Here is a 14,298-nt window from a genome sequence, read left to right as displayed (position 1 = left end):
GAAGTCACTGAGGGGTTGTTCTGTGACCATATAAAGGCACAAGGCTGCAGGCTGAGTTATACAGGGAACTCTGAGTATCACTCATGTATTATAAGGGATAATGTACCCACAAAATTTAAGGCACCAGTAATAACTTCTTATCTGATACTCCGTACTGCTGTGCCTGTAAGCAGAACATTGCACTGGTCTGGGGTATTTTTGAGCACTGGTTTTTTACTGTACTAAGCTAAGCACAATTCAGCAGGAACAGCCCCTAAGTTTGCTCATAGTCTGTACAGAGAGATCCCATAAAACTATGGCAGCATAGGTATTCCCTGTACTAAGCACAATTCAGCAGGAACAGTCCCTAAGTTTGCTCATAGTCTGTACAGAGAGATCCCATAAAACTATGGCAGCATAGGTATTCCCTGTACTAAGCACAATTCAGCAGGAACAGTCCCCTAAGTTTGCTCATAGTCTGTACAGAGAGATCCCATAAAACTATGGCAGCATAGGTATTCCCTGTACTAAGCACAATTCAGCAGGAACAGTCCCTAAGTTTGCTCATAGTCTGTACAGAGAGATCCCATAAAACTATGGCAGCATAGGTATTCCCTGTACTAAGCACAACTCAGCAGGAACAGTCCCCTAAGTTTGCTCATAGTCTGTACAGAAATGGTCATTTATCTACAACAATATTATCCATTTTGGGAACAGGAATCTGAGAGTTGAGTGAAATGTTCCAGTGATTTAAATAAAAGGAGCTGGTTATTTTTTACAGAAGTTTATTTTCGGGGAGGGGGGGTCACAGAATGAGGCAACAAAAGTACAAATATAAAAGTACAAATATAAAAGTATAAACATAACGAGGATCATACATGAGTATGTACTGACACATTACAGAGATCTGTAAATAATTGTATCACACGACCAATGAACTGGAGGTTTGAGCAGAACACAAGTGAATTGTAATGAAAAAACTGTCATTTACTGATTCTATAGAAACACCAGGAAATTGTTGTTATTTTTTTCTTTTTCTGCTCCAACGGAATTCATGTTCTATATGTGACTGGCCAATGGGAGGGCTGTCTGTATCAGAAACAACCAATCAAATCTTTGCTCATCCAAACTTGCTGCTGATTGGCTGCTAAGGGCACTTGCACTGGTGCAATTCAGAAGCAAATTCAGGTGCAGTTTAGGGCCAATATATTTGCGGCAGGTAAGGACTCACTGTACCACACTGCTGCAATGACATGTTGAGTAAAATAGTCTCTTTTGAGATTATTAATGCTTTGTGTTAGGGGCTGTATAGTGTAGTAAGTGGATATAATGCCTAAATAATAAAGTGCAAGCTCCTGTGCTCACTGTCGCCATACTTTACTGACTACTGAATCCTCAGAGTGGATTGAGCACTCAGGTAAAAGATTGAATTACAGGGAGAGGGGAGTAGAGCACTGGCTGTTGCCCCTTAGTATTTAACCATTTTTTGTTGTTATCCATTGACTGCACCATAAGTTTTATTCCCATCTCTCCTTCATATAACGCTGATATTTATTATACACAAGACAACATTTAGGGGTAGATTGATCAAAGTGTGAAATTAGAGTTCAGCGTAGTAAAACTATGAACGTTAGAGTTCACCATTTGATCCATAGGCCTTTAAGAACCCCATAGGCATCAATATGACATGTTACCATGGTGAACTTTCATTTAAATCTGCTCCGGAATAGTTCCATTTGGTCCCATGTTGATAAATGAGATCCGACGCTTTATGACTGTGTTTGCTCCAGACCCCAAGCGACTGCATAAATGAATATCCAGCTTGGCCTGGGCTTGTTTCTTCATTAGCTTTTTTAGGGAAGGAGGACAAACGACCAATGGAAATTAATGGAAAGCTTCAGCGTTGGAGCCAGGGGAAGTGCAGGAGCAGCCCATTGAATGGAAGAGAGGCACCACCCTGCTACGGAGCACAGTCAGGGTCACCTAAAAGACAATGAACCCATTAGGCAACTGAACAAGATATTGGGGAACCCACCTGCCATTTCAAATCAAAGGGCCACGGAAGACAGAAGAACCAGGGTTCCCGGGGGATCCCCTAAATGACCTGAACTTCTGAACTGTGGGTAGAACTGAAACCTATGTTACTCTATAGCACCCGCACCAGCACCCAACACTCGCCTCTTCCTCTGTGCAGCACTTCAGCAGGTCGAACAGCATTTGCCGGCAGTTCAGCCTGAATCCATTGATGGCGTAAATGAGATCCCCCTTGTTAAATTGGCAGCCGGTATCATTAGGGGGCTTCCAATTCGTGACACTTTAAAGATGGAAATAAAGAAAATTTGAGTTGTTTGTCATGTTCTTCCTTCTTTACATTTTTCCTTCATTTTTCTAGTATGGTATTTAAAGGACAAGTAACATGTTATTCCTTGGGCACATTTCTAAGGGACCCTCTTCCCCAGTGAATATAATTGCTAGCCTTGGACCCTAAGCGAGCACTTCCCCTTCTGCGACTCATATGTCTGTCTCTACTTCCTTTCTGCGACTCAAGTGTCATATCTACTTTCTTTCTGCGACTCATGTGTCTGTCTCTACTTCCTTTCTGCAACTCATGTGTCTGTCTCTACTTCCTTTCTGCGACTCAAGTGTCATATCTACTTTCTTTCTGCGACTCATGTGTCTGTCTCTACTTCCTTTCTGCAACTCATGTGTCTGTCTCCACTTCCTTTCTGCGACTCATGTGTCTGTCTCTACTTCCTTTCTGCGACTCAAGTGTCTATATCTACTTCCTTTCTGCGACTCAAGTGTCTATATCTACTTCCTTTCTGCGACTCATGTGTCTGTCTCTACTTCCTTTCTGCGACTCAAGTGTCTATATCTACTTCCTTTCTGCGACTCAAGTGTCTATATCTACTTCCTTTCTGCGACTCATGTGTCTGTCTCTACTTCCTTTCTGCGACTCATGTGTATGTCTCTACTTCCTTTCTGGGACTCATGTGTCTGTCTCCACTTCCTTTCTGCGACTCATGTGTCTGTCTCTACTTCCTTTCTGGGACTCATGTGTATGTCTCTACTTCCTTTCTGGGACTCATGTGTCTGTCTCTACTTCCTTTCTGCGACTCAAGTGTCTATATCTACTTCCTTTCTGCGACTCAAGTGTCTATATCTACTTTCTTTCTGCGACTCATGTGTCTGTCTCTACTTCCTTTCTGGGACTCATGTGTCTGTCTCTACTTTCTTTCTGGGACTTATGTGTATGTCTCTACTTCCTTTCTGCGACTCAAGTGTCTGTCTCTACTTCCTTTCTGGGACTCATGTGTCTGTCTCTACTTCCTTTCTGGGACTCATGTGTCTGTCTCTACTTCCTTTCTGGGACTCATGTGTCTGTCTCTACTTCCTTTCTGCGACTCAAGTCTCTGTCTCTACTTCCTTTCTGCGACTCAAGTGTCTATATCTACTTCCTTTCTGCGACTCAAGTGTCTGTCTCTACTTCCTTTCTGGGACTCATGTGTCTGTCTCTACTTCCTTTCTGGGACTCATGTGTCTGTCTCTACTTCCTTTCTGGGACTCATGTGTCTGTCTCTACTTCCTTTCTGCGACTCAAGTCTCTGTCTCTACTTCCTTTCTGCGACTCAAGTGTCTATATCTACTTCCTTTCTGCGACTCAAGTGTCTGTCTCTACTTCCTTTCTGGGACTCATGTGTCTGTCTCTACTTCCTTTCTGGGACTCATGTGTCTGTCTCTACTTCCTTTCTGGGACTCATGTGTCTGTCTCTACTTCCTTTCTGCGACTCAAGTCTCTGTCTCTACTTCCTTTCTGGGACCCATATATTTTTCTCAAGTACGAGTGTAGGTGGGGTATACATTGTACAGATGGATGTTCCCTTACTATAAACATTCTCCAACATCAAAGTACTTCTTCAGGTCTTCTGTGGGGATCATCACTTTTTTCTTCTGGAAGGTATTTTGTTTCACACTAGCATTATAAAAAAATGTGGGGGTGCATTGTTATAATCACTCACAGAAACATCAAAGGTTAAAATATGGCAGACAGCATGATAAAGAAATGATACTCATGTAATAATACTAATGTAATAATGTATTAATCACACAGATCATGTGAGGTATAGGGGAAGACATGGCTGGGAGAGAACTGACTTCTGCTACATCAAAAGCAGCAGTGCAGAAATGCTTCTGAAATATATCTAGTTTTAAGCCAATAAACTAATAAATAGGGCTAATTTGCTACACACACATTTACCAATCAAATGTTTAGTGAAAACGAATTGCTGATTGGTTGCTATGGGTACTACATATATAAATCATCCCCAGTGTGCGCAGCGCAGGTCGGTACTTACACATTTCTGGGTTGACCATTCTTATGGGGAAATTCCTCATCGCTGTCAGGCTCACTGTTCTCCTGGGGGTCCGATTCACTCTGTAATGATATGGAATTGGGGTCATTATACATTGTAATTGGGAAAGAGAAATACTACTGATATTTAGTAAAATTGGCCAAAACAATGGCCCTAAAAAATATTCCCCCCAGGACATGGTGCAAGTTGCATCTGAACCAACCTCCAGTTTGAATTTGGATCAGATGCAGCTTGAGGGTCTGGGCCGGAGAGGGGCCACATTAGCGGCAATTATTGGAAGAAAATGATGAAACTGGCAAGACATAAGCCAATAATTGCTGCCTTTCCAGGGTCAGTGCAGATACAGGTTCTTAAACACCCTTTCAACCTTAGGCTGGGTTAGGCCCAAACATTAATAAAATCAATACGATCAAAATCAGCCCTACAACATTCGCAGCCAAATTGGGCAAAAATCGACTGACTTGATGAAGTTGTGGCCATACAATTGCTTCATCTCTGCTGCCTTAAAGTCACAGGTCTCAAGAGTAAGACACTTAAAGCTGCAGTGCAGTCCCATGTTACCCCCCCAAACCCCAATATACAGGCAGATACCAAGAAACAAAATACAAGTTTACTTACGGTGTCACTTTCAGAGTCCGACTGCCCAGAGCCGGCTGCCTCATTTGCAATCTTCAAAAAAGGAGAAATTGAATAAGTAGTTAAGTTATGGACTTAAAAAATAATTCCTAGCAAGTACTAGTTGCCCTTGTGCCTGTCAGTGATAACCCTTGATACATTTTCTACTACTGAGTTTGGAAAGCAAAATAAAAAAAAACTTGAAGGTACCTGTGAGGTTAACATTGGTAATATAAGATTTTCATGAACGGGACGTCGGCATTTGTCTGGGTTGCTGTAAGAACGATTGTCTCTGAGCTCAGTCTAGAAATATAAAAGATAAGAATTTGGGTCAAGAGGATTATGGGTGTTGTAGATTTATGGGTGTTTTTATTGATGTCTTTATCAATATTACATATGGTTGGTATTAGCACCTTGCCCTTGCTCTGGTTGCAGCTTAGTTGGCATATTTGCCCATAGCAACACTACTGAGAACAATCAAGTCTTGCATTGGCTTGCCTCCACTATGTATATGTTTATCCCTCTTGAAACAGTAGCAGAAGTCAGCTCTCCGGGTCAGCTGCTACAATGCATCACGAATCGGAACCAGCAGAGCAATATTAACAGCCGGACGGACACCATTCATATACACTAGGGACATCGAACCGAATCCTAATTTACATATGCAAATTATGGGTGTGAAGGGGAAAACATTTTTTACTTCCTTGTTTTGTGACACACAATTTCCCTCCCCGCCCCTAATTTGCATATGCAAATTAGGCTTTGGATTGGTTCAGACGGGCAGAAGGATTCGGGCGAATCCGAATCCTGCTGAAAAAAGCCGAATCCCGAAGCGAATCCTGGATAAGGGGGATGGATGCAGTGGCGTAACTACCAGGGGAGCAGGGGGTGCGATTGGGCCAGGGCCCGCACCCTCTCAGGGCCCCCCCCCGGCAGCTCACGCGCCACAATTCCCGGGCGGTTACGGGTGTACGGAGGGGGGCGGGCCCTAGTTACGTCACTGGATGGATGGATATTGCAAAGTTGCTTAAAATTAGATTTTATATCATTATGCAAAGTATAGTTTTCGGGTGGAATAAATACAAAGTAAATTAAATAAAACGTATGCTGTATATTGTACGACTACTACACAGTCTCTCTACTAGGGGGATGCAGCACAGGTTGGGCCGGGGAACTTTTCTCTTTCTCTCAGCAGATCTGCACTTAGGAATGCGGAAAGTGCTGCTGAGCCAGAACATGTATTTTTCAGTTGCAGGTTTCCTGGTGTCGGTTTATAAATACAGTATTGATGGTACAGAGACCTGCCCTCCTCAGCCGCTGCTTTTACGGTTGAAGTTGCATTGACTGGACTTTCCTTGCTGCTCAGAACTGGAGGCAGAACACGGTACCACCCGAAACTAGAACAAGTAGGGGCCCAGGGATATAAACCAAGGGATTTGTTGTGCTTATAAAGTTTGGAGTAAAGAGACTGCAGTGCAACTTACACTCTTCTTGGTCTTAGTGTTGGGGTAGGTGATAGGTCTCTCCTGAAACACAAACACAGTGATGAGGACAGAAAGAACAGAAACTGATACCGGGCACAGAAAGCTCCTCTGACCCACATTGCTTATGATCTGATTGGTTACCCTGTGTTAGTGCCGAAGTGCAAACCCTGTCTCACTACTGCTTAGCTTGCACGTCACAATAATGCACAATAATAATAATAAGAAGAATGCTGTGCAAGGGGACACCCTCTTATTACACCCTCCCTGACCCCTGTGAATGCAGCACTGCTAAACTCAGGCAGCTCAGTATTCATTGGAGAAGGGCAGGTTTTCAGCTCCACAGTAACCACAGCTAAACAGGCTCAGTAAAAGATATAAGGACCCATTAACTAGGGTACGGTGCTGCAGTCATTATTCAATTACTCAATTATACTGGCTCTGTACAGGGTTGGATTGGGTCAACCGGACACCAGGAAAAAACCCAGTGGGCCCCGTCAGCCCTGACCCACTATTGCTGCTGCCCCAGAACCTCCCTGGTCACGGGCACAAGAAGGAAAAAGTATGTGTGGGAAGGGGGGCGTTGGGGATGGGGGACCAGTGGGGCCCCTGAAGCAGCAGCTCTGGTTGGCCCTGGGCCCCCCAGTCCGACCCTGGCTCTGTATGCCAATTTGTGGGATGAAATTCCTATAATTAAGTAGCGGAGGGTACGAAATGCGTAAGGTGGATCATACGGGGTCAGTATGTTTGTATTTTTTACTATTGATTGAATATAATCTTGTATTTTTACTTTTTATGAGCATCGGAACAATTTTTGTTCATTGGTCATATAATGGTGCTTTGAAAACTGGAGCAAGTCCCTGATACTCAGTTGCCATAATCTGGACTGGCAATTTAGACCCCCGTGCTCTCATTCATTTTATGCAATTTATGGGATAGAAAGATACAGTGGCATCTACCTACACCCCTTGGTCACGGCTTAGAGCTCACTGGCCCCCCAGCTTGCAAATGTCAGTGTTTGGATACTGAACCTGCTTGAGATCCTGATACCATTGGGTTCTTTGTTTCTGTAATGAAGCCCCGAGATCACGAGGAATAGGCCATGGAGTGGGATTTCTAATTTCCTGCAAGGGAAACAAATGTGAAACCAGGCATAGGAAACATTTCCTGAGATTCCCAAATTCACCCCAAGAGCAGGACTTACATTAAACATGGTCTCTGGGACAGGAATTGAAAGAGAAACCTCTGGATGGGGACGTTGTTGGGGCTGTGGGTGCTCTTGCCACTGGCGGGCGGCAGTAAGGTGCTGATACCAAGCTTCTATCTCATCTCTGTGGGTGATTAGAAACAAGGATGGAATTAGAGAGGGTGGCGCCCCTAGAAATAAAGCAAGTCTGGGGAGAATATGCAGCCCCACAATATCCGGAGGGGTCGGCTGTAGGTTAGTGAAGTGACAAACCAGCTGTCAACTCCAGCTCAGGTCAGATGGCAGTTGGCTGCCTCTAATCCAGTGATCCCCAACCAGTAGCTCATGAGTAACATGTTCCTCTCCAACCCCTTGGATGTTGCTCCCAGTGGCCCCAAAGCAGGTGCTTATTTTTGAATTCCAGGCTTGGAGGCAAGTTTTGGTTGTATAAAAACCAGGTGCACTGCCAAACAGAACCTCAATGTAGACAATCCACATAGGGGGGTACCAAATGGCCAATCACAGCACTTATTTGGGACCCCAAGAACATTTATTATGCTTGTGTTGCTCCCCAACTCCTTTTTCTTCTGAATGTTGCTCAAAAGGTTGGGGATCCCTGCCCTAATCCATCACATCAGAAGCCACACATCCTACAGACCAGCAGCTCCCCCAGATACCGTCGCTACTTACTTATCGTTGTTCATCAGGTAGTATTTCCGTTTTTTTGTCCTAATCAGCAGCACATTCTCAGGGTGGACCAAGTGTATCATCATGATGGAGGAGATATCGCCCACGTTGCAATCGCAACCTTTCATGACATCTTTAATCCTGGGGGTAAAAGCACCAATCACAAGAGAGAACAGAGCTCGCAAGTCGGACTAGAAGCCCAGACAAACAGCCATTCAATAGACGGGTGATATTTGCTGGGTACTTACTCCCTGATGGGTATCACCCCCTTTCTCTTGTGTGTTCCATCTGTGACATAATACACCAGGTTACACTCATACGAATAGGTCCATAAGATGAATAATCTCTCCTTCCACTGCACAGAAAGAGTCCAATGAACCCGATGAATTAACTGATCCCCAAATCACTCAAAATAACACCATTGATTAGAATAGGCTGACCAAATGTATGACCAACCAGAAGTTAATTTTAAAGGGAACTTTCCCTTGTTCAACTTTAAATTAACATTTAGTACAGGGTAGAGAGGGATATTCTGAGACAATTTGCAATTGGTTTTCATTTTTTATTACTTGTGCTTTTTGAGTTATTTAGCTTTTTATTCAGCAGCTCTCCAGTTTGCAAGTTCAGCCATCTGGTTGCTAGGGTCCAAATTCCCCTAGCAACCATGCATTGATTTGAATGGGAGACTGGAATATGAATAGGAGAGGCCTGAATAGAACGATGAGGAATAAAAAGTAGCAATAATAATACATCTGTAGCCTTACAGAGCATTTGTTTTTTTAGATGGGGTCACAGACCCCCATTTGAAAGCTGGAAAGAGTGTTAAGCAATTAATTAAAAAAAATGATAAAGAATAAATAATAGAGACCAATTGAAAAGTTGCTTAGAATAAGTCATTCTATAACATACTAAATGTGAACTTAAAGGTGAACCACCCCTTTGACATGTACAGCTTGGGAGACAGAAGGGAGAGGGTGGATATAACAGAAACAATCAAATATATCAAGGGAAATAACAGTATTCAAGAGGGAAGTATTTTCTGGCAGCACAAGGAACTAGGGGGACACAACATGAAGGGAGTAAAACAGAAAGGAAATGCAAGGGAACACTTTATTACAGAATTGGCCATAAAACATACTAAAAGTTAATTCAAAGGTAAGGTAAAGGTAATCCACCCCTTTAACTACAGGGCTCCCCAACTTGCTCCTACGTTTAATAGTATAGTCGTATTCACTCAATTTCCATAACTGCAAGGAATCTTTATTTACCATTTTCACTTGGAGGAAGAACATTTCAGGGGGGGATTTTGTCGCATATCCTTTGTATAGGACACACGGCTCTGAAATAAGAATAGATTGTTAGCAGATGCACCAGTACAGTTACAGTACAGTTAGTAGTTACTCCCTACTACAGTATATCATTTTTTAATGCTGTTTTCATTTCAGATTTACAAAACAATATGAGGAAAAGTGACTTTATATTAAAAAAAAATAATATATATATATATATATATATATATATATATATATATATATATATGATTTTGGGCCCAGAAGCCATAATTAGTGTTTAATGTACCTGGAGTCACACCGGACCTTTCTGGCTGCATCATTCTCTTGTTCTGTCTGCACAGAAATAAAATAACAGTAAAATATCAGAAGAGTAATGTTATACAATAAGAGTTGCAGCTGCTACTTGTAGTTGACTCCTAAAGCTAAAAGGCCAGACTGTAGAACCTGGTGGTCCCATGTTGCCCAGTGCCCAGAGCCTGAGCCAGTTTGTTACCCCTGTGGTGGATCTGAGCAGTGATTGGTCATACTGAGATTCTTGGCAACCAATCCCAGTGAGCCAGTGACATCAGCAGTAGGGTGTAGTGTGAGTGTGAGTGAGCAAGTAAGTGTGAGTAAGTAGAAATGTGTTTGAGGGTGTCTATGAGTTGTTACCGCTCATGATGTGAGGTTTGATGGTGGTTGTATGCGAGTGTGAGTGTGAGTGAGTGTGAGTGAGTGTGAAACAGTGTTTATAAGACTAATACGAGTCTGTCTCTATGATTTAATGGCAACCATAGAGATTAGTAGCTACTATTTCTGTTCTCTCCTGGAGATAAAGCAACTCATAACGATGGCTGTGTGTCACAAAGGGGAACTTCACCTCTCCGGCTTTCCATAGCGATTAACATTTACAAATATGTTTGAAATGCATTTATACTGAATGGTGGAAAGTTTTTTTTTCTAAGGAAGTTCCCCTTTAGTGAATGTCAGTTCTTCCTCCTGACATTTCTCCTGCCTCAGACTAGAAAAAAACATGCTGGGCTGAAGGTACAGGTGCCTGCTGGGTATTCCCAAAATCTAACAGCTCATACAGGCAGGTAAATAAGGGTTAAATGTCTATGGTCAGGAGGTGGATGCAAAACAAACAGTACCTGTTGTTTTATAGATAATACTGAACGTTTATACACCACTATTGCTCTGTGTTATTGTTACTTATTGCTTTTTATTGCTTTCATCACCACTGCCTGGTTGCTAGGGTAAATCTGGCCATAACAACCAGCTGCTACATTTCCAAACTGGCTAAAATTTCATAAAAGTGAATTAAAATATGAACTTTGCCTTTAAAGAATGTGATGAGTAAAGCAGAGGGGATGGAAAAATCAAATACAGGGTGTAAAAAAAGAAGGGGACTATACTACCACCTTATAGGTCACTGGTGAGACCCCAACCTTGAATATTGCCTTGGGGTTTGGAGGAGCAGTCTCAAAAAAGATTCATCAAATAGTAACTGCCCAGCAGGACCTTAAAGGGACTGTTTGCCTTTAAATTAACTGTTAGTATAATGTAGAGAGGGATATTCTGAGACAATTTGCAATTGGTTTTCATTTTTTATTATCTGTGGTTTTTGACTTATTTAGCTTTTTAATCAGCAGCTCTCCAGTTTCAGCAATCTGGTTGCTAGGGTCCAAATTACCCCGACAACCACTAGAATAATGGGTGTCAGAGCATTTGTTTTTAAGATGGGGTCAATGACCCCCATTTAAAAGCTCGACAAATTCAGACTATAAAAAAACAAAATGAAAATCAAGGCCAATTGAAACGTTTCTTAGAACTGGTCATTCTATAACGTACTAAAAATTAACTAAATGGTGAATCACCCCTTTAACATGTACAGCTTGGGAGACAGAAGGAAGAGGGTGGATATAATAGATACAATCAAATATATCAAGGGAAATAACAGTATTCAAAGGGGAAGTATTTCCTGGCATCACAACATGAAGACGGAGGGAGTAAAACAGAAAGGAAATGTAAGGGAACACTTTATTACAGAATGAGGGATAGATACAGAGAACTGCCTCCCAGCAGGTGTGGCGGGAACTTAAAAGAAGGAATTCAAACACACATGGGGAAATACATTACTATACTATTACTGAAAGTAAAATGTATTATACTGTATATAGTACTATATGCTAATATTTATTATAATTATATTAGTATATTACCATAGCAATGATTTTTAGAAGAGCTGCACTTCAGCACTAAATTGTTTCACAAGTAAGAACCAGCAGTGCAGAGCATATAAACAGCCAAACAGACGTTGTTTTGCAGGAATTTTGAGGATGAGTTCTCCTTTAACTACAACTCTGTATATTGATTTAAAGAGGTAGGTCACCTTCAGTATGTTGTAGAATGACTAATTCTAAGCAACTTTTCTATTGGTCTTCGTTATTTATTTCTTATAGTATTTTCATTATATGCTTTCTTCTTTTGACCCTTTCCAGCTTTCAAAAGGGGGTCACTGACCCCATCTAAAAAACAAATGCTCTGTAAGGCTACACGTTTATTGTTACTGCTACGTTTTATTATTTCTATTTCTATTTGGGCCTCTCCTATTCATATTCCAGTCTCTTATTCAAATCAGTGCATGGTTGCTAGGTGAATTTTAACGCTAGCAACCAGGTGGCTGAAACTGCAAACTGAGGAGCTGCTGAATAAAAAGCTAAATAACTCAAAAACCACAAATGGTAAAAAATTTAAACCAATTACAAATTGTCTCAAAATATCCCCCTCTACATCATATTAACAGTTAATTTAAAGGTGAACACACTGAGTGCTCTGCTGGTATCATTACTAGCTGGCACTGTACACTTAGCTCAGTTAACGGGAGAATGTGATTAACCAGGGTACTTACCTGGAAGGTAAATCTTTCCTCTGTCGGTGTCCTGGACTGAAAGCACAGCTTACACTTTTAATACATATCACTGGCTCCGCCCCGTGTCCTCATACCTGCTGACAAAGAAGGAAATCCCCATAAATTGCTTTTAAAAAACATGAAAATTCAAGGAAAAAGTCAAATTCAGGTAGGCAACTGGGTAATGGATACATAACCCTCTGCCCTGGGTTGCCATATGGTGACACTTTAGATTGTAAGCTCTGTTGAGTAGGGTGTGTATAATTTGTATAGGTGACCTGTATGTTTGATATGTTGCAATGTGAATACAGATACAGCACAATTGGGACAAAATCCTAGTTCTGTGACTTCAAAGGCCCGACAGTGGCCCGAGGTTGTACCAGTTGGGCAACTGAAATACAAGGGTCAAATTTCGAATTGAAAAAACTTCGAAATTCAAATTCAAAAACACCGACTGAAATTAAGTCAGACTGGAGCTCATTTATCAACACTGGGCAAATTTGCCCATGGGCAGTGTCTTATAGCAACCAATCAGTGATTAGCTTTTTGAAACCAGCTGCAAGTAGAACAATGAATGCAGCAATCTGATTGGTTGCCATGGGTTACTACCCATGGGCAAATTTGCCCAGTGTTGATAAATTAACCCCAAAGTTTTCTTTGGGTCGAATAGGTCCATTTTCCGATGGAATTCGTCCATATTCGGCAGAATTAGAATCGTTGAATCGAAGTAATAGCGTATTTGATTCGAAGTTTTTCCCCAAAAAAAACCTTTGATTTTTCAAAGTCCACCAATTGACTCCAAATACATTCTTTCTAGGAGGTCCACCATAGGCTAAAACAGCCATTCAGCAGGTTTTAGATGGTGAATGATCGGAGTCGAATTTTTAAAGAGACAGTACGTGATAATTTTCAATATTCAAATTTTTGATTTTTTTTCAAATTCAAATCGAATTTGGACTATTCCCTAGTCAAAGCACACAAAAAATAGCACAACATTCGATTTTTTATCATTCCAAAATTCACCTCGACCTTTGATATATCTGCCCCTAAACGTGCATTTGGATCAATCACTTTTGTTCTACAAAATCATGATAAAATCTCTCTCTGCTATTTCTAATGTCCTTATCATTTACAGTAGGGGGTACATTATCCTTTAAAATACATGAGTAATACTCAGAGTTCCCTGTATAACTCAGCCTGCAGCCTTGTGCCTTTATATGGTCACAGAACAACCCTTCAGTGACTTCTAATATCCTTATCATTTGCAGTAGGGGGTACATTATCCCTTATAATACATGAGTGATACTCAGAGTTCCCTGTATAACTCAGCCTGCAGCCTTGTGTCTTTATATGGTCACAGAACAACCCCTCAGTGACTTCTAATATCCTTATCATTTACAGTAGGGGGTACATTATCCCTTATAATACATGAGTTATAATCAGAGTTCCCTGTATAACTCAGCCTGCAGCCTTGTGCCTTTATATGGTCACAGAACAACCCCTCAGTGACTTCTAATATCCTTATCATTTACAGTAGGGGGTACATTATCCCTTATAATACATGAGTGATACTCAGAGTTCCCTGTATAACTCAGCCTGCAGCCTTGTGCCTTTATATGGTCACAGAACAACCCCTCAGTGACTTCTAATATCCTTACAATTTGCAGTAGGGGGTACATTATCCCTTGTGATACTGTACAAACATGGTGTTAAATGTACTACCTATTATAAAAAATCATGTGTTCCATGGCAAACAGGTACCTTAGCAACCAATCACAGTGAAAAGCAAAATAAA

General features: G+C 41.5%; 1 protein-coding gene across 2 annotated transcripts; it reads right to left on the bottom strand.

Annotated features, from left to right (window-relative positions):
* Positions 1 to 768: 768 nt before the first annotated feature.
* Positions 769 to 13,022, bottom strand: LOC108696003 (pleckstrin homology domain-containing family S member 1). 2 transcript variants are annotated; one of them, XM_041570110.1, is made up of 14 exons: positions 12,504 to 13,022; positions 9,900 to 9,946; positions 9,590 to 9,660; positions 8,570 to 8,676; positions 8,325 to 8,462; positions 7,653 to 7,779; positions 7,480 to 7,572; positions 6,452 to 6,493; positions 5,178 to 5,270; positions 4,971 to 5,021; positions 4,335 to 4,414; positions 3,866 to 3,952; positions 2,158 to 2,293; positions 769 to 1,962 (listed from the first exon to the last, which is right to left on the bottom strand). In XM_041570110.1, exons 2-14 carry the CDS (start codon positions 9,931 to 9,933, stop codon positions 1,864 to 1,866), a joined length of 1,158 nt encoding a protein of 385 aa, XP_041426044.1. In that variant the 5' UTR covers positions 9,934 to 9,946; positions 12,504 to 13,022; the 3' UTR covers positions 769 to 1,863. The 2 variants fall into 2 exon arrangements, with proteins under 2 accessions (XP_041426044.1, XP_041426045.1); XM_041570111.1 differs by lacking the exon at positions 4,971 to 5,021.
* Positions 13,023 to 14,298: the final 1,276 nt, after the last annotated feature.

The sequence above is a fragment of the Xenopus laevis genome, chromosome 7L (genome assembly GCF_017654675.1).
Source record: "Xenopus laevis strain J_2021 chromosome 7L, Xenopus_laevis_v10.1, whole genome shotgun sequence".
Classification (NCBI taxonomy): Eukaryota; Metazoa; Chordata; class Amphibia; order Anura; family Pipidae; genus Xenopus; species Xenopus laevis.
This window is presented reverse-complemented; position numbering and strand designations above follow the sequence as displayed.